General features: G+C 36.9%; 1 protein-coding gene across 1 annotated transcript; it reads right to left on the bottom strand.

Annotated features, from left to right (window-relative positions):
• Positions 1-2: 2 nt before the first annotated feature.
• On the bottom strand, positions 3-25,294 carry LOC106170260 (macrophage mannose receptor 1). Its single transcript, XM_087017247.1, has 46 exons — positions 25,215-25,294; positions 24,701-24,816; positions 24,281-24,410; positions 21,997-22,172; positions 21,651-21,730; positions 20,785-20,932; positions 20,265-20,471; positions 19,831-19,950; positions 19,436-19,546; positions 19,000-19,059; positions 18,357-18,536; positions 17,885-18,045; positions 17,449-17,559; positions 16,887-17,005; positions 16,357-16,508; positions 15,783-15,988; positions 15,238-15,359; positions 14,800-15,026; positions 14,374-14,418; positions 13,584-13,765; positions 13,016-13,074; positions 12,575-12,675; positions 12,176-12,310; positions 11,757-11,891; positions 11,346-11,518; positions 10,854-10,953; positions 10,278-10,525; positions 9,911-10,076; positions 9,270-9,521; positions 8,793-8,960; positions 8,253-8,323; positions 7,710-7,849; positions 7,407-7,465; positions 6,953-7,171; positions 6,212-6,455; positions 5,685-5,800; positions 5,152-5,286; positions 4,752-4,880; positions 4,349-4,497; positions 3,951-4,059; positions 2,237-2,499; positions 1,803-1,968; positions 1,319-1,579; positions 860-1,030; positions 557-643; positions 3-281 (listed from the first exon to the last, which is right to left on the bottom strand). The coding sequence occupies exons 1-46, from the start codon at positions 25,292-25,294 to the stop codon at positions 187-189; spliced, it is 6,684 nt and encodes a 2,227-aa protein (XP_086873373.1). The 3' UTR covers positions 3-186.
• Positions 25,295-27,963: the final 2,669 nt, after the last annotated feature.

The raw sequence follows: 27,963 nt of genomic DNA, 5'->3' as shown, positions 1-27,963 counted from the left end.
TTGAAAATCACCGCTTATATATATATATATATATATATATATATATATATATATATCATGATTACAACTAAATTGGTATTAATTCTATAAATATGCTTTAGCCACAATTGGGGCAAACAGATGAATCGGAATGCGGAAAACTTAATTGTTATAATGCCCCGTTTATGTTGCATTTCTCTGTGAGCACTACGCTGTGTTTCTATGCCCAACGTTATAATATACCCCTGTAGTTATGCACAGAATAAGCCACAAGAAACTGTTTGGAACAGGCGATGCAGCACCTTTAAAAACGATGAAAAATATATTTATGTATGAATTGTTTTGTCGCTGTTTTTTTATTATTTCAAGATGGAGATGCTGTTAAAAGTAATCCAATTATGAAAAGTGAAATGAATAAACTTTTATGTGGACATATCTCAGTTGCTAGTTCTGCTTTCTGTATGGAGACGTGTTTTAGATATTGATTGCTATATTATTGTTAAATGCTTCATTGCTGCATATAATAATTGACAAAAAATTTTCAAATTAAATAAACGTGTGTTATATCTTATTATACCTCCTGATTTCGCCTGAGAGGACTTCTCATGAGTTGTGGCGGGAGTTATCGAAGGTTTTCCACTGGCATGGGAAGTTCCCGGAATATCTGGAAACATAGCGTTACTATTATAAACGTAATCTCTCAATGGTCTTAAGTTGGACATAAGAGATTTTATTCTTAAATAAGGTTTGACCATGTATTAAAGCCATTACAAATATCTACCCCGTAGCTGTGCACAGTAAATGAAGCCATCCGAGCGTGGTATTTTACCCTGACTTGTGATTTGTGTGGTAAAATTTAATTAACAGTAGCCAGACTTACTAGCGGGAGCTTTACATATGAACCCGTTTCTGTCCGTACAACTCGTAGCTCTCCACTGCCCACTTTCTATCAGGAAAACTGCGCAGGCTTGCTCTCCATCTTTGTGTGTTGGTTCCCCAGGCGACCAGTAAGTAAAGCCAACAGTCTTGCCATCGTACCAGGTGAAGGTGTCTAAACATGAGGGTTATAATGAAATTTTGATAATCTTCTCTCTCACTCTCTCTCTCTCTCTCTCTCTCTCTCTCTCTCTCACACACACATCATTCTATTTCACATATGCACGAACGCATGCAGGTACCTGGCTTGTTATAGTCCTAGTTAAACATTAAGTGTTATGGACATTGTACTATATACTGTATATTCAAATACACCACACTCGCTATATATATATATATATATATATATATATATATATATATATATATATATATATATATATATATATATAATCAAACAAACCATTTTGAAATCTTCGCACAAGACCAATCCACAGATCTTCAGGCCGGCTCTCATATCTCAACAGACCGATTATATAGTCAACTTCATCTTGATTGCTAAATGACGCAAGGTGGCCTCCTCGTTTAAAACATTCAAAGCTGGCCTGTGCCCAAGTTTGGCGGACTTGTGTATCGTAGTAAAAACAAGACGTGTCGTATTCTCTCCATAGTCCACTTTCAGGACACCAACTCGCAAATGACTCTGTTGGAGATGGCAATTCATCTGTAATCAGAATAAAAGTATGGACAATGGTCCCGGTGTTCTGTAGTTTCGTATGCATGTGATGTGCGGATTACAGTTTGTTCTTGTTGTACAACAGTTTATGCTGAGAAACTAAACCAAGCTTTAATTTATCTTACATACGATGAGTGCATGGACATTACACGAAAAGAGTTTACACATGCCTAATAACTGTTCTGTTCTGTGATGGTACTATTGTACATACATAATGATGTCATGCAAACAAACGGCATATGTCGTTGGCAGGAAATACTCTTCCACTTGCCATCTGGCGCCATTACTCCGCATGCCTCTACGACGCCCGCGCTGGGTTCGTTCTTGTCCCAGTTGGTGTATTGGAGGGGCCAGTTATTCACCCACTTGAAACGTTGCTACAGTAAAATATATTGGCAACCCATCAATAGGACACTGACTGATAAACTCTTCGGAATTTGTCCACAGCTGTGTAAATCACTACTCCAAAACGATTTACGTGAACACTGTACTTTAAGATGGTATGGCAATTAAGATATGTGGATGGCAGGGTCGGTGCCGAGAAAACCCTCAAAACGTTTTGCTGCACGGATAAACGTGATTACAGGTAATGGTTTTTATAACGAAAAATAAATATATAAAAAGAGATATACACATAAATCTTACTCGTCCCATGTCTTTCAAACCCAACCACACCGACAGTTTTCCGCTCTGGATTAAAAACGTCATTAAGCCTGCCTTCTGGACAGCGTCTGGAACATATGCCAAATATGCCCTGTCCGTCGTGCACTGCCTATGTGCCAGTCGCCACGGTCTAGGATCATTGTACAGCTTAAAGCACGTGCGACCGTCCAAGGTGGAGTAGTCTTCAGGGCAAGTAATTACCCGAACTGTGGATTGCGTAGTCCATGGTGTTTTGATGGAGGGATCTGTTCGAAATAATAATAAAATGTAAACCTCTTCATGAATGAGCCAAAGATCGCAGCCAACGTCTTGCTACTCTAGGGTATGGTTTGGTCTGTGTTGTTTTCTGACTCTTAAGCTCAAAATTTGGCAAACCGTATTCAGGGAAAGGAACACGTGTTTACAACCGAATCAACACATTTAATTTGATTCTACTTTTCAAATATTTATATTTTTCAACAGGTTCGTAAAAGCAGCTTAGGGATAAGTATACTGCAGCAGTCCAGGAAAAATCACGATGGAGCCACTGGTTGGATGAGATAAAGTACATATTGTCTATAAATTGTATCAACATCTTGTACTTTCCACGCATTAAAAGATTTGAATATAAAACACTTAAATATAAGAAGCACTGAATCCAACTACACGCCAGATTATACCATACTCCAAAAAATAAATACATTACAATGATAAATGACATGGAATGTTTTTTACCAGCAGTAAAATATGTGGATGACACTACAGTTTATGAGACAGTTCACAAACCATCTCCAAGGGAAATAGAACAAGGTGCCAAACCTACACAATCTAAACTTCCCATAGCAGCCTCAAACCTATATGAATGGACAAAACAAAATAACATGCTAATCAATCCTAAAAAAAACTGTTGAACTGTTTATCTGTTTCAGTAAAAACCCTACTGTACCTGATAACCTAATAATTGATGGTATAAAAATCGAACAAGTTTCACATGCCAAACTGCTGGGAGTTCATATCAGTTCTAATTTGAAATGGGACTTACATATAGAAAAAATTCTCTCAAAAGCTGCATCCAGACTGTATTTCTTATGCATGGTCAAACACGCTGGGGTGCCGAGACATGACCTCTTACAAATTTATAAAAGCAATCTCAGACCAACACTTGAGTACGCTTGTCAGCTATGGCATGCTGGAATTACCGCACAGCAATCTAAAGCCTTAAAGAACATCCAAAAAAGGGCTCTTCATATTATATACCCTGAACTCACTTACAACGAAGCAATGGACATCACTGAATTACCTACCTTGAAATCTCGGCGTACTGACTTATGCAAAAAATTATTTAATGAGATAAAACTGTGTACACATAGATTGAACCATCTTTTACCTAACACTCGTGTCATAGAAAAGGGCCTAAGGAATGTTTATAGATATGTTTTACCAAAATGTCGGACAAAAAGATATAGAAACACTTTTATCCCATACTGTTTATATACGTGTCAATGATCTAGGTCTATCCATTAACTTTTAGCTTTTGAAAATAACAACGAATCACCATTTTTAACCTCATTATTGGTTTTATAACTTAGAATTTATCTTAAAGCTCTATTTTAGTACTACATCTTTATACTTTTATACATATACATTCAATATATGTCTTATATATTGCAAAGAACACAATAAACCTTTATTTATTATTATTACAAAGGGTCTTCACCTTTCCATGTTTGGCAAATGTAGCCGTATCGCTTAGAGCACGTGTCATCTGCCCATTTCCCAGCACTGTCTCTGGATGATTGAACTTGGACACAGTTTTCTCCCTGCGACTATACAAAATCAAAACTCATGAATTTAAAACATGGCATTATAGTAAATCGCCCGCCTCATAATCAAACTGACTATTAGAGATTTGTTAAAATAAAGTCTTCATGATGCAAAAATTATACATAAATGACCCAACATCAGTGAAAAATCATATTAAGCACATACATTTCTTTTAAAATCATCTTTGACAAGGGTAAATTATCACAGACAAACAAATCGGATAAAAGACTTAGTCCACAAATAAGCAAACAAATAAATAAAACATGTCAAAAAGTATATACAAATGCATACAACGAAAAAGTTTGTAGGTTCATTAGTATCCCAATTGGTATATGTCAAATCTTCATTCGTCAACCATCGGAAAAAATGTTGGCGGTCATAGTCACTTAATCCAATCCAGTAGTTAACATCCGTGTCTTGAACTCTACTCGTAACAAAAGCTGTAATAAAATATAAATTTTAGTTAAATATAAATTATAGAAATAGCTCCAGTTTTTAAAGTCGCATCGTTTCTTATAGATATCAAAGGACCACGATTACCCTATACGTGAAACAAAGGTTTGGATTATATGATGGGGCAAGGATTAAATAATGGGAGCTTTCAAAGAACATGTCTGTATAAGCCAATCAAGAAGTCATGTATTCCATGGGCGCAGTAGTGCTTATGTCAGTTTTATGTCACCAGTTTGCTCACCTTGTTCAAAAGAGTTGGTGATGCTGGCCAGGAAGACTGTTTTTCCCATGGCGGCGCACGCGGCCTTGGCGTCGGTGTAATTCTTTCTGTCTGATTCCTTTACTCCAAGAAATTTATAACACCGGTTTCCTGCGGTACGGCAACATATTATAAGGAACAGGTAAATAGATGGCCAGACAGTATTATCATTTCGCCAAAGAGCTTCTAATTAAGTTGTAATACATACAAACAAAAGGAACATAGTCCAACTTCGTTTTTAGTAATTAATTGGATATTTTCCTAAAATACATCACAGCTGAAAGATGTGGAAAATCATCAAATTTTTATTCGCTATTATTGTGAAAAAAAAAATACATACTTAACCAAATCGTGGACACAATTACAATGAAACGTCACCTACCTACGCCTTCAAACCCAACAGGGCAGTGCCCTGGTATTAAAGAGGTCTGCGGCATGGTCCCGGTAGTACTACTTGACACGTGCCTCTTACATATAAACGGTAGCTTGTCACCGCAGTTGTCATCATTAAATGTACCTTTGTATATAATAATAATAACAATAAAAGTAATATAATTTTTTAAAAAGTCGCACTATACACATGCGAAAATATATAAAATACATAAAACCGAGACAGAGGAAGACAATGAAAGATGTCGAGGGAACATTCTGATATTTTTAAAATTTCGAAAAGGGAGCGGATGAAGACCTAATTATTAAAAGGTTCTAGTTACAAAGCAAAATAATTAAAGCCAACACGTGTAACTGTCCGGCAGAAGCAATGCTAAACAAATAGTCATGGTATATGGATTGAAAAATAAGTAAAGTTCACACGTGACAAGCAGTGTTTTATGCATACGTTGGTACGTGTATATAGTTGGTTCACTTGGATGCATCAGAACGGAAAGACGTTTTATATAATCATTAAAATACTACCAGCTTGTATATTCTCCTTGCCAGTGTAGATATTGATGCATCTCTGGTCTCCGTTCTTTGAGTTTGGCTCACTTTTAGCCCAGTTGATGTTGTTCACGGGCGTTCCATCAGTCCACCTGGAAATAAATTAAATAATGCTGCACAGTGTGTTACTATGACGTACAGAATCTAAATCTAAATTTTAAGTTTTAAAATAAGACAGAAGCCATGTCGCAAATATGAAAATCTCGGCATCATCGTTATTTTAAAGCACTATGGAGAAAAAATCAACGTTTTACAGGTGGAAGATTTTCGCTTATCATCTTTTTCATAAATCCATATTATATAATTTAGCCATTTTAAAAACCACGGTTTCTGGAAAACCCGCCGTGCAGTCTAGATGTCTTTGATGAATTTTGTAAGTTCATATGCATGTCATTTGCAAACGGTCAGCGAGTAAAGTAAATCAAAATTCTACATTAGATTAAATCATTTCTGTTAATTACAAACAGCTGAGCTGTTTGTCTTACGTGAAACAGCAAACCTACTTGTAGCCGTTCAAGTCTATATTATTAGCTCCTATCCATAATTTAACGTGCTCTGTTCTACCAATTAAGGCGGTGATAAAATCGGCCTCTTCTGGGGTCTGGATATTAAGCAAATCGCCCGCGTTCTTCAGACACCATTTTCGAGAACTGCGCCACGACTCGCGTCCTGGATCACCCCAGCGATGACTGTAGAAATAACAATTGTTCCCAAAAGAATGCCAATCATCTCCACAGATGTTGCTGGCTGAAATAAGACATTTGCTCATTTATCACATAGATGTTATCTGTATCGGATAACATGAAACTATGTTTCTTTATAATAAAAGAAGTTTTTGATGATCTTATTTACGGAGACGTATCAAAGAAGCGGTTTTTATTTATAGTTCACAAACTTTTCGTGTGGTTGTTCACTGCCGTCTTAACTACATAAAAGAAACGCGGGACCTATAAATTTTAAGTATTTATCATGTATCCTTATTTTTCGGTTCGTGTCTTGTAATGTTTACATTTTATTCTAAGGAGAACAGAATGTTGTTTTGTTGCTGGCAATATCAGATTGCTCCGATATGTACTTAACATGTATTAATGAGCGCTAATACTTATCCAATTGGTGATTAAACTGCACAAGGAAGGTTTCAAATAGTTTTTATATTAATGTTTTAACAACCGAATTTTTACATATTTTAAATAAAAGGGTTGAATCATAAGTCGAGAAATAAATAAAAACGTAGTATAATTTACCTAAACTTGTCCCTTCAGTTGTCTTTGAGACCGTCGTTGCCCCTAGAAGTACCGTGCAAATCCAACCTCTGGCACTGGCACAGTTCTCATCTCGCCATTTCCCCGTTGTGGCAAACATCCCAACACAGCGCTCCATCCCGTTATGGTTGTCCGGCTGGCCGTCATCCCAGTTCGTGAAGTTGGTCTCCGTGCTGTCAGACCAAATGTGCTCAGCGCCATCTATTTACAGAATTGTTTATCAAACGTGTGTTATTTGTAGATTGTTTATTTTTAGTTATATCAAAGTTACTATTTTTGTACTCAATACAAGTAAAACATTAAGCACATACTATAAATACATTATGCAATCCAGCGCACGATGGAAATGGTAAGCAATCTTACCAGCTGTTTTGCTTCACTAGTATTTTAACTAAGGTTAGAGAGATTCACCGTCAACAAGGTGAAACAGACTAACCTGTTGTATTTGTTGGTGCATGTAGACCAATCCAAACCATATCTCTACCGAGTGTGTATCTGAGGTAAAAGGAAAAACCTTTACCACATTTTCTAAATCAAGTACTTTCTGTATGCTTTAACCCCCCCCCCCCTTCCAAAAGTAAATAAACGAAAAATTAAAAATGGGCCAAAACAATTATCCTTTCGAAGTGAGATATAGAATTCAATTTCACATATTTCTCCAAGGCACATAATCAACTTTATAATAATAATAATATACAAATTATCAGTGAGACAAAGCAGAACAAATTTTAATACACACCTAAAATATGTCCCAAGGGTGTCCAAGTACCAGTTCAATTCTACACTGCTGTGAAAACTTGCCAGATCTCCTCCTTCAAGCTGGCAGAAACTGCGAGCATCAGCCCAGGTCCTCGTATTTCTACGCGATTTATAAAATCCCTAATCAAAATTATAAAAAAGTCGTACAGATATGAATGAATATATATCTATTTCCCCCAAACTTACAATTAACTCTATTTAACCAGAGCATAAATAAATATTGTTTGAAAAAAAATGTAATATAATCTTACGAAAACCATACATGACAGAAGCACCTGTCGAGGTCGGATGTCAGCTAAACATTGCATTTTTAAACCTACAATTAAGCCGACCAATATTGCTGAAGAACAGTATCGGCCAACATCCTTTTAGCCGCTGGGCCATCGTATTGGGCCGACACTGGCTACGTGTACTGTGCTTATCTACGTTGGTGTGCATTTTGCGGTGTTTTCGAAGGTGGATTTCTTCTACATTTGTCAAATGCCATCTCGAGCAATTGAAATATTAAGGACATGTGAATTACCTTATAACACATGCTATTTCTTTGGTACCAGCCATCTCGACAAGCAGGAGCTAGAGGTGTTGTTGCTAGAACTAAATATACGGAACACATTCACTGTGTATATATGAAGCATGTGGCCATGAAAAAAAGCCATGGTTTTCATAAGATCATTTTAAAAAGCCGTCAAAGCTGTAAAAAACAGGTTTACGTAGAAAACTATAGATATCCTCCTCAAAAATGAAATATTATCTGCAACATTTGGACGTTTTCCTGCAGTTGCAGCTATTCAATTTGAAGGACTTGATTTATTATGTCATTGAATTTGAACCAATTATAAGTTACAAATTTTAGCGTAAATACATTAAATAAAAACTACAGTAAAACGACCCACAATACTACGACTTATTGAAAATGAGGCAAGTTAATGATCTAACATAGTACCTTAACTAAGGGATGAAAACCATACATTGCCAAATAAAAGCCATATATACAGTAAAGTGTAAACACAAACAGAGCAAACATCTACTTTGACCATGCAAGCTCGTGTCCGCTGACCCTTACCTTTGGGTACTTTACAAATATAGCCTATTGCTAGGCCGCACCGCCCCGCCTGCCAATCACCGCGCCCTTTGGCGGCATATACACAGTCCATGTCCTTCTCTGAAGATGGCTGCCCTATTCCCCAGTTCTCGTAATTGATAGGAGTGCCATCGTACCAACGGAGTGACCCTGTTTAAAGACGTGTAATATCTCAAATTGTTTGCCAGAAAAAAATACGTTGGCTGAGTTTGACGCCAAAATAGGGATTGGAGGAATATAAATGATATGCGAATTATCTTGGGTTACTGATGAGTACTTACGCTCATTTTGACAATTTAATCATGGAACGTAAAAATCACGTCGACTGTAATGAACAGAAAATATATGGCGTTCAAAAGGTTACTTTTTCATTAAATAAAAAAATCATTGATTACGAATAAATTCAAAGTTTAATTTGTCTCCCTTATACAGGTGTATAATTAATCAATTGCGCCCCACCATCAAGATTCCTATATAGTCCTATCCACAGATCCACCGTCAGCAGCTGCTCTCTAACGGTCCGCAGTATAAAGTCCATCTCCCCTTGGTCTGTGATGGACGCCAGTGTCGCCCCCTTTTTGTGGCACTGGAAAATGCCACCTGCCCACATTGCATACCCTTTCGACATAAAGTAGCAATAGGAACCATAGGGATGCCAGGTGGCGTCCGGACAAGTGCCAGGGATTTCCACAGTCGGAGTGGGCGGCCGAACTGAAACCATTTGATACAGATTTTGAATATTTTCCTTTCCATGCCTTTTGCCTGTGTTTTATATCCCGCCCCTACAACTTACTCAAAATTGGAAACTACATATTTGTATAGAAGTATATATTTGCTGCGTTCAACTAGCGCTGATTTTACGACTGTTCCCGCTACCAGTTTTGCAAATTACTAGACAAAAAATTAGGTAGTACTGTAATATTACGGGCGCTAAATACCAGTATGTGAAAACCACAACCAGTTAATTTGTAACAAATATTTTCAATGGTCTAGCTAATATGAAAAATCTTCAAAACAAAATGTGTTCATTTAATTGTATTGTTAATTCAGCACGTGGTAACCATCAGATGCACTTTTGAAAAGGAGCACATGGTATTTACCCGTTGTTTTCTTGCAAATCGCTCGAAATTTCCTATAACACACTGTGTCATTCCAACGTCCATTAGTGTCGAGAAGTACGCAGTAATCTCCCGTGTTCCGGGAAGGTTCCCGCGCGTTCCAGTTGACGTAATTCACAAGCCATCCATCGACCCATTCAAATGATGACTGAAATGGAGAAGAACATCAGAATCAAAAATGTTAGATGCTTTTTCATTCATCCGATGTACTGGGTATAATCCTTTAATATTAGCAATACCATATCAACGTAGAGCGTCATTTTGAAAATCTGAATGCACTTAGCCATAATCGTTCAATTTAAGACTCGATTTGAATTTGTACCCAGTTCTCATCGTCGATAAATCTTACCCTATTTCTGTGTAACCCAATCCAAACAGGCTGTGTATCATTCCGATGCATCATCAAAACAAGGAAAGCTTGCTCATGGGGGTCTAATATGGACACCAGGCTGTCTTGCTGTCCCTCACACGTGACATTGGCCTCTTCCCACGTCATGGGTGACGTCAGTTGGTAACAGGCAGATCCAAATGATTCGTAGCCAGTTGGACAAAGTGAGCCTGCTTGTGTGGGCGCTTGTGATGTGGGGAGGTTGGGATCTTAAATGAAACGAAATGTATCACTGCTGGAAGCATTACAAAAAGCACGTTAATTTACTTGTACTTTCTTGAATTTATTTATGATGCTGTATTCACGTTCAACAGTAAGATTAAAACTATAGAGACATCATTCTTCACCCTTCAAATCGGAAAAGGTTTAGAAGATCATTTAAACCAAAAACAAAAAAGTTATAAACCATATTGTACGTTTTTAAATTTAAACTTTAAAGTTCCGCATGTTACATATGTTACTTGGTTACTAATATATCGCAATGATGTCGTATTACGTGTGCTTTATTCTTGGTGCTTCATTGTCATTCCAACTTACCTTTCCATGTCTGGCATATATATCCCATCTTTACATTACACCCATGATCCCGCCATCGCCCGATAGAGTGTCCCTTTGAAGCAACAGCCACACAATCCTCCTGTTGATCAACCAAACGCACATTTTGAAAGCTATTTATGTTGCTTGTTCGATGAGATATCTCTCATTGTTCTCCATAAGCTGAACTACCTATCTAAAAAGGCGTGGAGTGTTAAAACAAAGCATTTTGCGACTATAAAATCAGTTCGGCTTTCCATCAAGCGAAATCGTGAATTTTATGAATGAAACCGAAAATCCCAGCATCGAGTGGGCGATTGCTCTCAATCAGCCACATGTGTGTATAAGGACTTTCAAAGCCACATACATTGTATACAAAATACTCCACAAAAACGAAGAAGCCTCTTTCATGCTGTAATCACATTACATAAAAATACAACGGTTAAGACATTTGTGTCTTGTAAGTAATGTACAAAAATATGTCCCTTAACTTACCTTAGGGGTGTATGAAGTTCCACTGGGCTCACCGAAATCCCAATTGGCATAGTCGATTTTAGAATTGTCTGCCCAGCGAAATCTTCTGTATCTGCGCTTGTAACCAACCCACTGTATGCTAAGGCCTATCCAGTAGTTAATCGTTTTGTCTTTAAGAACAGTTGTCAGAAACGCTGAAAGGTGTGATTTTAAATTTGTTGAATTAAGTTAATAATGAAATCCAGAAAGATCAATCGGATAGAATAACGGCTAATCGAATAGAATAATAATTAACAATTAGCAATTTATTTATAATTATTAACTGCCACTTACCTGTCTTGCTTTCTGAGAGAGAGAGAGAGAGAGAGAGAGAGAGAGAGAAAGTACAATTCAGACAAACAAGACTACACTTTCTTTACCACTTTTACGAACCTGTTTCCAAGGAATTGGTAACACTTGCAAGAACAGATCTCTTACTGAATGTAGCACACGCTTGAATCGACTCATTCCACGCCTTTAACTTGCTAGAATCGACATCGTCTCCCACAATCATGTAGCACTTATTACCTACAAAAATATGCATTTCGAATATTCATTGTTTTCATAAAATCTATCAACAAAATAACTTGGTTCAGCTGGCAAACATGTTTATATTTTGTCCATATAGATCACCCCATACTACTTGTAATAACAAGAAAGTCAGACAAAGTTAAATGTATATCAGTTACATTATCACTCTTGTTACCCAACACAAATCCTCTTCGTTATAAGTCTTGTAGAAAAATAAAAACCATCACTAATTATATTAATTTAATTAAAAGTATTAATTTATATATGTCAAGGAAGTTTACCAATGCCTTGGAATCCTGTCGGACAGCCCCCAAGTATGACTGGAGTTGGGGTTGGAGCCACCGTGGTTCTCGTGTCCTTGTGTCGTTTACATATATAATTCTTATATTCACCACAATTCTCGTTTCCCCAATTTCCTGTTAACGAATACAGACAAGTGATCAGAAATATGATTTTGGGGAATCGGAACAGAATAATTCTCCAATAATTTTCGAATGATCCAGATAGGCCTACTTAGACATTTCCAGATCTCGCACTGCAAATGCTCCCTACCTTTAATTTTACCTTCGTTTTCACTTGCCCTGTAATTTCAGTCTGGAGATTGTTCACACAATTGGAAATTTTTCAAACAATAAAAGTATTACTCAAAATAAACCAAAAACGTATTATTGCTAAATTACCTGTTTCCTTGCTAAATGTGGCACACCTCTGGCCACCATAAAGGTTGGTCGGCTGGTTCACGTCCCAGGCCAGGAAGTCTAACACACTGCCATCACTCCATCTGAAGAAATTAAGATAATGAAATAAAAAAAAGCATAAGCCAATAAAAATAAATATATAAGATCGGGAAACAATGACCCTGTAGAAGCGTCGTTGTGTTAAATAGTTAAAAAAAAAAGAACTAAATAAGTGTAAGGGTTGGTAAAAAATTGCAGCACAGAAAACGTTACAAACATGATTTCCCGCCAATTGCCTCTGACATGCACACACAAAGCTCAGTACAGTTGTACCTTACACGCTTTTGACCGATATCAGATGATAATTAATTAATAAATTAATTAGTCTGTAGGCACACTGCGTGTCACGATAATCTGCGAACGGTCCATGAATGGTATGCTTACTTGTAACTTTCAAAATCCAGAGCATTTAATCCAATCCAGAACTGTCTCGAATCATAAGCCTGTAGAAATAAATATGTATTAAACATATAGATCTCATTTATAAAATTCATTGTCATATTTATTGTGTCTTCATACTAGTTCGCGTTATAATAATGTTTCAATGGTGGCATGTACTACTTAATCGTTATTCAGCCAAAGCGAAACCCTCAGACCCTTATAATCAATCAAGACAAAACAAAGCCAGAAATGCTAGTCAGGGTTTTAGGCTGCGGGATATATATATATATATTTATATGTGTGGGTGGGTGGGTGGGGATGGGGGGGGGGAGAGAGAGAGAAGGAAGTTGGGTAGATCTTTATAAAGTGTTACAACTTTTCTTTCTCACAGATCATCAGAAGTATATTATCTCCATACATTTACGTCTAGATGAGTACCAGACCGTATAAACAGCCAGCTTGCATATCATTTTATCTTCAACCGCTTCCCTGGGATTTTTTCATACTAAAATCCTGCTAGCTGCAGGTAAGCATTGATTAAGAAAAATGTTTTAAAATGATAATTTCTTACTTGAGAAATCAGGAAATTGTTCTCGTCAACACTGTGTATGCTGATAAGATCACCACCGTTTTGTATGCAGTAGATCTTGGCGTCATGCCAGGGTAACTGGGCGCCCCTGCCATATCTAAGGCTCAGGTAATAGCAATAATCTCCGTGACTTAGCCAGTTGGTGTCGTTTCCGCAGTGAGGAGCTATAAATATTGCCATTAGGCCAGACAAAATCGATTAATAGCTAAATTTTCTTTTAAATTTCTTTGTTTTGGGTGTGAAATTCATAGCTTGGTTCGTGTTTTAGCATAAAATCAGCATTCAAATGTTTCCTGAAGCCAGTTTGAAATATTTCCCACTTATCAAACAAGTACCCAATGATTTTCAATTTGAAAAAAAAAGTTATAGATGCACAAATAATTCTGATTTCCACAAAATTATGGTCGGGTGCGCTTGTTAACCGACTCCTCAATTTTGTCTGACATTACAAGTTTTTTTTTATTATAATGTAAATCATCGATAAAGCGACAGCAAGGATCTTACATTTTATTATGAAAGTTGCAGGCATGTGGGTAAGAATAAAATATACAGCTTATTATCAGAAATTTTAAAAAGTCAAAGTATTATGGCTATATGTTAGCCGAATAAACAATTTTTTCAGAATGACTAATAAAATTCTTAAAAACAGGTTTTAAAAATATCAATCATTATTTTCCCTTTACCACGAAAGATGCTCTTCAACGTCAATGATATGATTTATACATTTTTCAAATGTTTCTTAACATTAGGAGTAATTGAAAATTAAGCATACCTTTTGTTGTGGCCGGCGTAGACAGCGAAGTATACACTGGGTCACCTGAGAAAGAAACAACTTTTAGTGAAATATCTTTATTTTGAGTTTGAAATACTATTTGTATTGTTAAATGAATAAATGACTTTACACGTGCAGTATAATTTGTAAGGCTTCTCATACTTTGATAATTCTGTATACTGCATATCCAATGAATTAAGTTACAATAGTTGTTTTCATTTGCTTACTTTACTTCCTCACGAAAGTACAATTTTTAGGACATACTGAACAATTGTAAAATTTCATTTATAATTAAGAAAAGATACATAATAATAATAATAATAATAATAATAATAATAATAATAATAGTAAATAAATATTTAAATTTTTGAATTGAGTAAATATGAAAATAGTGAGGATGGGAAACGAAAACATTAATTTATGTACCTCTCTTAACTTGACAAATACACTGCTTCAAGGTGTAACAGTTGGCATCGTTCCACAGGCCCCGTTGTCCTCTGTTCAGTTCCACACAGCTCTCCAGACCGTTATGGTCATTGGGTTCTCCCTCGTCCCAGTTAGTATAGTCCAGAGCAGAACCATCTGTCCAGACATAGCTGCTGTTCTTGGTGGGTTTGTGCAGGCCGATCCAGAAGTTGTCTCTGTAACCACTCCTAAAATATGAGTGAAATATATGAAACCTGAAAACAATGAAATGGCATGGCTTTACAGCATGGGATTGTCTAAAACATCAGCCATCATATCTAAATAGTCTTACTTAAGTTGCACCGATATTAAAGTGAAGTGAGACTTTTTGATTGTTAAGTTGTTAGTAAATTACTTTCATTAGTGTACTTAAACCAATACTAGTGATTTTTTTCTTACGCGTATTGTGGCACATCCGCAGCTTCGTTCATCTGGCGTTGGTTATGAAAGCTAGCAAGGTCACCTCCAAGATTCTTACATAATTCCCAGGCTTGGAACCAAGTCTGACGACCAAAAACCCTCTAAACAATGCAAGAAACTGTTGTAAAAATCTAAAATATTTTCTAAGTGAAGATAATACAAATAAGATAAATATAATAGTTGTCATTGTCCAGGCTAATTTCACATCTAATATATTCCGAATACCATTGTCTTCAAATTAAATAATAAAGAAATTTCGTCAGGTCCTTCATTCTGTACACTTTATTTTCATCCAGTTACAGGTCCGGGTGCAAAACATTCTTCAACTAGTTGTGATACTTAATTACTGGATTTTGATATCTTTATGAAATTGCTTTAGACTAGATATCGCCATCTCGTAAGTTTTGTAAACGACGCAGCGAATCAGCAGACAAACAAACAAACAAACAAACAAACGGATGATATCATTCCGATCAATACTGACATGCTTTTTTAGTTGTTTCTAAAATACAACAGAACTAGACCTTGTAGCAGTAATCGCCATATCCTCTCCAGTAGTGTTCCAAAGGACAGGCGGGAGGTCTTGGAGTTGTACCGACTTTATTCTGCTGGTACCCCTTTCTGGGATATTCACAAATGTAGCTTTTGGTCTGGGAGCAGGCTCGGTCTGCCCATTTACCTGCTGTCTTACCGGATACTGTTATCGCTACACAGACGTATTCTCCGTTTCCTAATGAAAGGAGGTAAATTTTCGTTATGACCATGGCTGAAGGAAAGTGAGCGCGCACGCACAAAAGCACACACGGACAGGAGCGGCCATGGACAAATGCACCTTTACACCTACACACGTGAGCATCAAAGAATCATGCGTGTTCACAACGTATTACACAGCCCAAAAACCCACACAGAAAAAGGTTCCTGTCAAGCCAATAGAAAAATGGAAAAAAATCTAGTCCGATAATTCACTTCTTTGTGAAAATTCACGCTACTCAATTAAAATTACACACGCTTCGTATGTCTAGGTATCATAATATTTCAGGTTTTTCGATTTTAAAGTTAAGTCAAACTGGACGCAGTACATCGTCATTGATATTATACCTGAGTGTGTTTGGTCCCAGTTGGTGTATGCCACATGTTCCCCTGAGGTCCAAGAGTAGCTGTCTCCCTTGTCACCTTTACTGAGTCCTATCCAGTGCTCTGTGTTGACATCTCTGTCACCAAGCTGTGACCCAATATACGCCTGCTCTAGACTACGGAATGACATCATTAAAGCAAAATATACACCATTAATTAAAATTATAATAACTTGACATACGGGTTAATGGCTACTTGTGCTGATTTACCGAAGTCAGCTAAATGATGATATGACTGGCATGTCTTACAGTTGTTAATTTTATTAATTTTGAATCGGATTGTTAGGTTTTCATATCTATATCATTAGGGGATGAATCACGGGTCTTATGCACGACATTCCACGTCGATTTGTGGGATTCCATTTACGTAATGTCATAAAGCAACAGAAAGATATAGTGAGGCAAACCCGTGGGATCCCGTTGGTTATTAAACTAATTTTAACTATATTAGTTTAATATATTTCATTATATAAAATAATTACAAGGCTAAGGTACCGATTGTTTATCTCCAACAATGTTCCTCCTGATTTCTTACAGTTCTGCAGAGCATCAGACCATGTTTCTCCTGTACTTGATATGCCGTAGCATGACGTTTTATAGGTCCACGTCGCGCTCTGCAATATAAAAACAAGATTGCCGAAATAATTAAATATATCATTTATAATTGTATTGTCATCAGAATGTCAATCACAAAGAGAGGGAATGCATGTGGACATATGTTTTCTTTGAACATTACCTGTATGGAATTCATTCGACTTATATAATTAAACTGAAATACGTTACTGCTTAATTTTTGCAAATCTACAAGTAAATCAGGAAGTTACACGTGAAGATTCCTGTAAGAAAAATGCGCGGCTTTTGTGAGAGAGGTACAGGCATCAAATGCAAATGATAAATAATGAAAGAAGAGCAAATTATTTTAATTATGTTTTCAAAGACAGCTATTTCAGCAGTGTTAGAAGACTGCTGAAATCACTGTCCAATGTCTACAACTGACACATGTAGGATCAAAGTGGAAGCGCCATTTGTACATCAAACATGACAATGTCATACCAACCCCTTGGCATCCGTCATACGTCACTGTAGGTGGCGAAACCATCTTTGGTGCTGGTTTTCTGCAGACAAATGGCAACGGCTGGATGCATTCATTAGCATTCCATCTGCCGGCCTAGAAAAACAAAATGTCACAGAACACCGGAGTTAAGACACCTGTCTCGACGTCAAGGCAAAATGTGCTACAATTATCGATCTGGTCAGGGATTGCATGGAATATTTATGGCAATAATTATCATTTTAATCCATTTTTTCTTAACTATCAGTAAAAACATGGGGTTTGAAAATAAATACTAACGTTTAGACATTTTTCCAGTTGAGTATTTGAAACGAAACTTCCTGGTAAATTAAAGACACATTAAAGATGAACCCGCTTCTATAAAACAAAATAATTACCGTTTTTATCCATTGCCGTTAAAGCAAAACAAAATTCTACTTACATTTTGTGCAGATGTGTACAGACTGACGCACACATTTTCTTCTTTCCCAGCGTGAGGTTCGCCTGCACTCCAACTGGTAAATGACACTTCAGTTCCACCAGACCATTCAAACTGGTTGGTGATCCGCAGGCTATTGAATCCTATCCAAAACTCTCTCCACCCTGCAAGAAAATGTCCCCATATGTTCATATGCACTCTATGCCAACAGCATGTTCTTACATGGTGTACCACCATAAATACAATTTTCTGAAGGCTTAGGAATCTGAATCATATACTGACTTATGCCTCATCCATATTTGAAAATGACCGGTGCAATTTTGCACTGGCGACTCAGAATGTCAAGTTTTGCATGTAATTGAATACCACCAACGAAAATAATCGCCAACATTGACAGCACATCGTGTACACACTATAGACATATGATACAGTTTTTAATTTCTAAAATAAAAGATAAGTAGAACCCTGAACACACCTTCTTTTTCCCCAGCTAAGCTAATGACGAAATTGTTCTCATTCGCGTTTGATATGTATGCAAGATCGCCTCCTTCCCGTCTACACGTGTCTCTAGCCCGGGGCCACGCCTGGGGTGCATTAAGCACCTTGAAACAGCTTCCAGCGTACAAGGTCCAGTCACCAGTACAATGGGAAACCCCTTGGTAAAAATATAACGACCTTCTATTACGAAAATGTATGTTTGAGTGGGCAAAGAACTAACATTCAAATGAATTCAAAGTTAAATGTTACATGATTTGAATTAATAAAAACTAATAACAAAGAGTAAATGAGCAAAAGTGACTGCTAACTTGTCATGTGTTAACATAAGAGGGGCATATTTTCATAAGCCTCTGATGTGACATTTTATAATGCAGAGTGAGGAAGTGTGAGTAAATTGTGAACACAAAACCACTTATGTAAGGCCTTTTTTCAAAAAAGGGTAGCTTAAAGAGGGTAATGGCGTGCATAGTTTTCGTATTATTATTTTGTGACTTATAAACACATAACTGAAAAATAGTACATTTTCATCCATGAGTCTTGTCAAAGCACATGCATTAAAAAACAAGTTTAAAGACGGAGAATACGAAATACTACAATACTACATGAAGTATACAACATACCTTGATCTACAGTAGCTGTTGGTTCTGTATTCGGCGCACCAGTTATCATGGTACTCGCTCCTAAAACAGAAACCCATCACTACGGCATGCACAACATGGGCTTTCGTCAAGTTTTGTGAATTAAAAAAGCTATTAACAAAAATCAATAACATTCGTTTTTCCCGAACAAAATAGAATATATTGATTTAAAACTGTGTTGAAAAGAAATGCAGTGTTTTTAATGAGTACACGTTGTGCAGTTTACATTGGGTAGTTCGAGAAAGGTAACGAACTTGAACTCAAAATTGAATTCTATGAGTATTTTGGGCATCTATTTTACCTTTTCGAACACAAGGTTATCAGCAAAATGTAATCACTTAAAGTTATGAATTTTAATATTTTATGAACGGTGCCAATTAGACAGCTACATATCATTACAAAAAATCTTTTGCCTCACCTTTTTTCTTGCAAATATATCCTTGTCTTCGAGAGCAATTTTCGTCTCTCCATGTGCCTTTTGATGCATCCATCTCCACACAATGGCCGTACTTTGTGGCGTATGGCTGACCTTAACAGAGACAAATATGATATGTATATATAGAAGTTTATTAGTTCGATATCATATTTTCATCACCAAAATTATACACATGTATATATAAAGATATATACACTCTCTCTATATATATAGTGATATAAATGTATATATAGTGAAATAAATGATAAATTGCATTAGCAGCTACATTTACGTCAAACAGGCTTTGGAAAAACAAATATCCTCTTTGACTCTCTTTTTATTACACTTTTACACATGGAGGCTACATTGCTAAACCAAGACATTAATTCACATCATACCGGCTTCCCAATTGAAAAATGCAAACGGACTGCCGTCTGTCCATTCCCAGCTATTCTCATACATGACGTCATTGCCTCCTAACCAGTAAAACCTCATGTTGGGGATAGACTGCACCCTGGCTAATACGGATGTATCACCAAAGACGGAAATAAATGGTCCGTAGTATAACATAAAGGTATGAGTTCGGTATGTCATTTTAAATTGAATATACTCCTAATTTTTTAATTAGCGAGTATTTGAAAAGAATATTTTGGATGATAATTTTAATAATAACAATTAAAGAATAATTATCCAGAAAGTCTTAACTGTATTAATCAATGCAGAATTTTCATTTGGGCTCCTAATCAATATAATTATGGTTGATCAGCAGAATTGAGAAGACTGTCGTAAACGTTATTTTGGCTAATTAATTTTACATAAAGTGGGGCCATACCTGTTATATACTGTTGTTCATGCAAACTAGCAATGCTCGCAAGGTATCCATTATTAATTTCACATTGCCTCTGTGCCTCAGCCCAGGATAGTGTGTCCACGTTGAATTGATAGCAGAAATCGCCTAACGGATTGTCCTCCCAAAATAATCCACATTTGGATGTGAAAGGAGCTGCTGCCGTTGTTGTTCCCGACGTGATGGCAGGGCCTAAGGGGCGTGTTTGGTACATTGTATTCATGATGGTTTGACATGTTATTTGTCGTTGCGTATGGAAAGGATAAAGTTGCCACAGAGGAGCGATAGTTTTGATCGTAAATAAATTTAGAAATTGACACTCAGAGAGTTTATTATTATAATTATTATTATTATTATTATTATTATTATTATACCTTGTTGAATCCTAAGGGGATAGGCACGTGAAGATAGTAACGCTGTTGCAATATCTGTTTTATAATTTTGGATAATAAATCCTTATATATAGCACATTTAACTGGTGGTAACAATAACAATCACAACGCACCTATCATTTTCTCACATATATAATCTTTTGTATGGTCGCATCGGGTATTGGTCCAACGTCCCAGGGCATTGCCTGTCAAGACAGCAGCGCAGTGGAAACCGGTTCCATTACTGCATGGTTTGTTCGGCGCCCAGTTTGTAAAAGTTGCCTGGTTTAGAAGACATAACATGTATATTACATCAAAATGCTACAAGGAAATCGATGCGTGAAAATATGGAACAAATATACAGATTGCGGTGATCCTGCTTTTCTGTGATAATTATCTTCAGTTTAAATACATACAAATCTTCGGTGTATATACATACGTACAAATTAAGCATGTTACATGTTAGTCGGAAATGTTATGATAGAATATGCCATCGTTTAATTTGTTTAGAAATGATTATGCGGCTATTCAAATCGCACTGGATGTATAAGATTTTCTTTTAATTTAAATTCTCCAAAACATATCAGTAACTTACCCTCTACCAGGGCGAGTGATAGATTTTTTACAGATATTCACAAATAGGCCTATGTCTCTAGCTAGATAGATGGTCATTTAGAGCTCAACTCACCCTGTTGAGGAATCTCAAGGCTGATTACATGGCTGATAATTGTTTGCATAACTGCTCAGGCACTGCCACTTAGCAGGTCCAGTCTAAGTCTGCGTGACAGCAATCAAGACAGTTAATTACTCAATGTTACAAATTGACTTCAATCACTTGCTCTTCTGTGACAGATAAAAGAGCCTTAGACTGGTTGCGTAACGAGCAGTTATCACATCGTTGTGAAGCTCAGCTCATGCAGAGCAAGTACAAAGCCTTTGGCGCGCGTGCAGAGATAATTGTTTCCACATGGGATTCCTCAACAGGGTGTCAGTAACTTACCATCTCCCCGTCAGGCCAGACCCACTGACTTTCAACGTGCCTGTTGTTTAGACCTAACCAAGAACTGGTGGTTAATTTTTCTGCAAAAAATACTCTTGTGTCATATTCAGTTATACTTAATTGGGATATTTATATTATTTATTTTAAATACAAAAATTTAACAATTTCAAGGAATATGAAGCTAGTCTCAATGCCTGTATTTTTATTTGACAATATCACTGTTGAAAAACAATATTGAAATTCTATTTAAAATATGCAACAAATTGACCATAGAATATCAATACGATTTGGTAGTTGAATAAAAGTGAACAGATAACAGCAGCTCAGTAATAAAATAGTAACTCACGGCTTATGAACGACATTTCCCTAGCATTATCCACCTTCACAAGACTAGCGCCATTATCCCGGCAAGTTTTCTCAGCTTTGAGCCACGTGACAGACTCATCACGGGCAAAATAGTAACAAGAGAACGCATGCGCCTCCCACCCTTGGGCACAAGAACCGTTAGCTAAATAATTAATATTAGTATTTTACAAACTATATGAATGGATATCACTTGTATAGGGTATTTAATTTGGGCATACTGAATATCATAGTTAAACGAAAGTGATATAACAAGGGAAAGAGAACAAGGTGTTCGACTCAAAGCTGGAACTTGACTGAGAATGTATTTCCAAATAACAGGGGAATGTGACTGCTTGTAGCCTTAATTTTCTTACAGCACATTTTTGTATAATTAAGCTTATACTAACGACAAATCTTAAAACACAAAAATGCTAGTATTTTGAAAACAAAAATATTGTCATTACGCAAGTAGAAATAGTGGACCAACAGAACAAAAGAGACAAGGATTTATGTGAAACATTTCTCTTTCTCAACGAAGTTTGACAGGGGGCCTACTTATTGGAGATCTCGCAAATTAGTCATTCATGTATTTACTATATCACGAATCATAATTGCTCATTACAGTATATCAGCGCACCTGGTTTTACAGTCGGTGGGTAAACAATGGCGTCATCTGGAATCTGGCAGATGAAAATCAGTTCTTGCAAGCAGTGTTTATCTGTTGACCATTTTCCATCCTCTGAATAAGATATTTTCAAGTTCTCAAATGTGCAATAATAAAGGGTTAAAAAATAAATAAAATCATGGGCAATTACCACCAAATATTTCAACGTCTCACAAGAAACTTTCCACATGATTAACTGATATGGGAATTATTGAATTTTACCTGTTCTTTGAAAAACCTTTTGCTTTGACTTCGTGTACATAACGGAGCTTTTTTAGATAAGTAACGCACTTCAAGGCAACAGTTTGAATTCAAATTGTTCATCATTAATAAAAAAATAATCTAAGAAATAGGACTTACGCCAAATTGGCACTAAAAGTGATTGTTTGTAACGTACGGAAATACGCAACCCGACTTTGAAAGTTAGAACCAGCTTGGGATTTATTAAATATATGTTTAAAAACAAGCTGCTACTTGCTTTAGTTTTGTAGATACAACAATTCGCAGGTGTGACAGGAATGATAGTCCTAAGAATGGACGTCTTGGGTCCCATATGTTTAGTACGGATTATGGTTTGTGGAAGTATTAGGTTTAGTATATGGGACGAATGTCGCTTGTACAAAGTAATGGGGGTGGGCTACGGTTCCCAGCGGACTGCCATTCCTGTCACAACGGCTTGTCAGCTTATTACCAGTACCTGATAGCATATGAACGCATCTTGCCGAATTAGTATTGCTCGGTTCTGAAGGCGCCCAGTTGCTAAAATAGTCTGTCATGACCTTCCCATCAGGCCACCGTAATATCTTAGGATTTAGGTCAATATCTGAATTGTTAATGTATCATGGGTTTATAGAATATGAATATTATGATCTTAAACGATCACATTATAAATCAAACTTATCAACTTACTTTGGGTAAAACAATTGAGACAATTAGTTTACTTAACTATTAAAAAACAATACATACTTCCAGAAAATTAGTATATATCAAGGCTTTATCTCACGTTAGATAAACGCCCTCGTACTCAAAGACCTTTTACTCAATAAATGATATATGTCAACAGAAACAATACGCGTGTGCACGTGTGTGCTGCGTGCGTGTGAGGCACTGGGTGCATTAATGGACACCATGATCACTTACTTACCCGATCCCCCAAGCCACAGCCTGGCACCTGCCCCCAATTCCTGAAGCAATGGTGTAAGAAACTTCTGAACATTCTTGCTGAAATAATAATATGGGGAGTGCATCATGTGTCATGTTTTTTTTTATTGTTTTTCCCCAATTTCAGTAAGAGAGCGTAATGAATTGAGCATCATATTATCTAAAAGATATAGAGATAGCAGGCAATAGTTGAGAAATACGCCCGAGATCTTCAACACCAGTGACAGACCCCAAAATTTCTAAGATGGATTAAAAGAAATACAATATGCTTTGCTTTTTAATAATTGGTTTTTATTGAAAACCAGGTGCTTTAACATTGGATTATATTTTAACACTTTGAAACGGCGATTAAAAAAATATTTTTTTTCAGTTGATATGGGTCCAATATTCGAACTCGTGCTGATAACGGTGTGCCGACCTCATGAACGCTTTGTTTTCGACGCTGTCAATGGTGTTTTACCTTTGTACAGATATTAGTTCAGCGCCCTGGGACTTGCAGTAGGCGTCGGCGTCATACCAAGACAACTTAATATTCTCATCAAATTGGTAGCATGTACGATTGTGCTGTAACCAACCAGACGCACAGTGACCTAAAGAGATTTATGAAAACGTAGGGAATAATGAGTGATGCCAATAATAATACACTTTGTAAAAGAAAAAACAGGAAACATTAATGCATTGGAATCAATAACACCATACGTTGCTGAACATTCCTTTCAACTGATGAAGAAATGAGCCGCCATCTAATTGGCCAAATCACATTATCTGGGCGAATTTTCCAAATCTTTATCGGACAAAACAGACAAATGGAATGATTTTTATAACACCGCATATGGATTACGGGTTTTTCTCTCATACTTGTATGAAATTTAACAAATACCTTTTTGTTTTCTGCATATGTACGGTCTTTCTGCCCTGCAGTTCTCAGGCGCCCATGACTTTCGGGATTCTCTAGTCGTCGGATCTATCACCACACAGGTGTGATTGCCTTGCCCACTATAGACACGAATTTATAATTACTATCGTTAAATATACTTATTCTAACTAGCTGCCGTATAAACATTCAATGCAAATGCTGTGATACCCACATTTAACGTTATCTAAACTCTAGCAGTATAACGCTAATCACTTCCATCACAGCCAGTGAAATGGTCATCGCGCTCTTTTTAGGTCTGGCTGTTGCATTTTCACTGTTTATGATTATATAGTGATCCTTTTAATTATAATGCAAGGTAATGGACTTCTTTTTGCAAACAGTGGCATACAATGCACATGAAGCATATACTTTTAAGTTAAAACATGTACGTAGCAGTCAAAGTCCTTCATGCTTCACTGGATAAATCAAGTAATCAAAATTCCAAATATTAAAATTGAAATATACGGCATGGTTGTACCTGCGGATACTTGGTGTAGGCGGCGTTCCCTCAACCCAGTACTGAACGTCCGTATGCTTCAGGGCTTCGTTCCGCTTCATCCATGAGGTTTTATGCTGAAATTATCGACATGAATGATAAGAAGCCTTCATAGTTATGTTTATGTCTAAAAAATACATTAAGAATATAGATCACACGTGGTTGGTAAAAATAATAGAAATGACAAAAATTATACCACATACCGACATTTCAGAATGTTAGAATATTATTATTAACATGCATTATTATGACCATTTTTTTAGTTTATTAAACGTTGTACCTCTTTGTTTAAGCCAACCCAATAACCAATCCAGATGGCCTTATCACTAAACCGTGCAGCATCAAATAGAAACTGTTGCTGTATTTCGCTGTCAACTGTTGCTAAATGGGCCCCGTATTGTCTACAGTTATCGCTGGAATGGGAAGTAAATAATACATGTTATCGAGCAAAAATGTTCATTAGCTTGGTAGTTGGATAAACATGAAAATGCTCAGACACAAGCCTAAAATTTTCCGTACTGTCAGCTTACGGCCAACCTGGTCGAAGGCCTTCATCAGACTGACGTGAGCAGTTGTTCACACTCACTGACCGCTAGGTGGTATAGCGGCCAGGACCCTCTTGTGTCTACCTGACATTTATAAGAGGGTCCTGGCCGCTATACCACCTAGCGGTCAGTGAGTGTGAACAACTACTCACGTCAGTCTGATGAAGGCCTTCGACCAGGTTGGCCGTAAGCTAACGGTACGGAAAATTTTAGGCTTGTGTCTGAGCATTTTCATGTTTAATACATGTTAATACATTAATACATATTTACTCAGCAGGACTCGTGTCATCGTCTAAGATTGGTTGTGTGGTAAATTATCAGTATATTGCTGAGGCTAAGTGAAATACACGAACCCGTTTCGTTCATGAGATTAAATTTATTTGTGGTAATTATTACTTCATATAAAATAATGATGATTTAGGCACCGGTCAATATGTGGGTTTTAAAACTATTTTGTCAAGTTGCCAATGACAATTAAACCGCTTGCAAGGAATGTATATCTAACCAAAGTGAGATTTCACTGTTTTGTCGCGGAGACGGCGTTTATGAGCCCGTGCGATTAACAGGTGAATAGATCTACGCCTAACAAAAAGAAAACACGTACTTCGCATATTGCCATTCCTCTTCTGTGTGAAAATGTCGAAAGCAGGAGTCGTCAACATTTTGCCACTGGTCGGGACACTCACCAACCACAGCTGAAGCAGATTAAGTAAGGTTAGGCCTTCTCTCATTTGATACCCATAATATTTAGATATTAGATGAATATTAAACGTTCCAACGCAAGACCACGAAAGGATGAAACTTCCCAAAAGGTATTCTGTATATGACATATATTGGTGCAGATAAAGATTCAATGCCATTTGCAAAGATATCCAGTCTGCGTCTCCAAATCATCCATGGTCAGACTTGAAACTATAAAGAACATTTATCTAATGCTTTCCTCACGTTTTTACAAAACAATATATTGGATTATTCACCGCCCCATGTCGTTGAAAACATTTATGTGTAAACTAATATTAATCTACACTTATTTTCATTTAATTTTTTACATCATGCGCTAATGTGTTGTTTATAATGAGATCTTTTAGCGTATTTTTGCTGTCCAAATTCACTATTTCTATATATACATATCAAGCGGGTTTATAATGACCTTTGTGCCTCTTGCAGATGTAGGGAAAGGAACCATGGCAATTTTCAGTTTTCATTTTCGTTTTGATTGACATATTTCGGTGCACGCGCAATGCTCCACAAATTTGATCTTGGTTCCCGCTATTGTCAGGTTCCTGAGTAGCCCAGCCCCTGGTCATCAAACAACGTAAAGGCGCCATTTGATTTGCATGTTCACCATATAAATTTCACAATTCTTTACACAAACTTCTTTGATAGAGAATATGTATTGCAGCACACATCTGAGGTTGCCCGACTTCAAATTTTAAGGAAATACAATAACTTTGAACTTATTCGTTACATGTGGACGTTAATGTAGCCTTTAAACTGTAATTACATATGTAGTTGCGGCATGAATATACTTGAATACGTCATATTGGGCACAAGCATCGCGATCACTAAACATCACATTGATTAGAAAAAGCACGCAAACTTACAAGAGGTTAGTCACGGCTTTTTCTCCGGTCACCCACTGCCACGCTCCATCCCGTTTCCCCTTTGTTACTCCTACCCACCACGTTTGGCTTTTGGAGTGTAGGAGGGTCAGTCTGTCCGCTGTCGTGGTAATAAAACCCTGAATGACAACACCATTTGAATAACGCACGGTTTGCTTTCTGAGGGATGAAATTCTAGATTTCAAAGTTAACGCTATCAACCCCCCTCCCCTCTTTTATTACATATCCTTGTCGCCATACTGAGATGAAGAAAAAGAGCAGGGCGTTTACACTGTAAAAAAGTAGATACTACTGTTATGAAAGGCCGTAATGATGGGGTCCCAATGCACCTATAAAATGACGAAACTAATTACGTGATAAAATAGCTTTCTGATATTTGAACTTGATCTTGATTTAATGCACCTCCACGATTGAGGCAGATACAAGTCGAAAATGTGCACCCCAAATCTCGAACTTTTAATACACGGAGTGGGAATAAGTGTCGGCGAGTTTCTTATTGTAGAAGGATAGCCGTTTCAATCTGCACGGATATTACCACCACTAACTGTCTGAAAAGCAGGGTGG

This window comes from Lingula anatina, chromosome 7 (assembly GCF_051362555.1).
Source record: "Lingula anatina isolate TDL-2025a chromosome 7, LinAna3.0, whole genome shotgun sequence".
NCBI classification, from domain to species: Eukaryota; Metazoa; Brachiopoda; class Lingulata; order Lingulida; family Lingulidae; genus Lingula; species Lingula anatina.
Note: the sequence above shows the minus strand (reverse complement) of the source record. Positions and strands in the feature narration are given on the sequence as shown.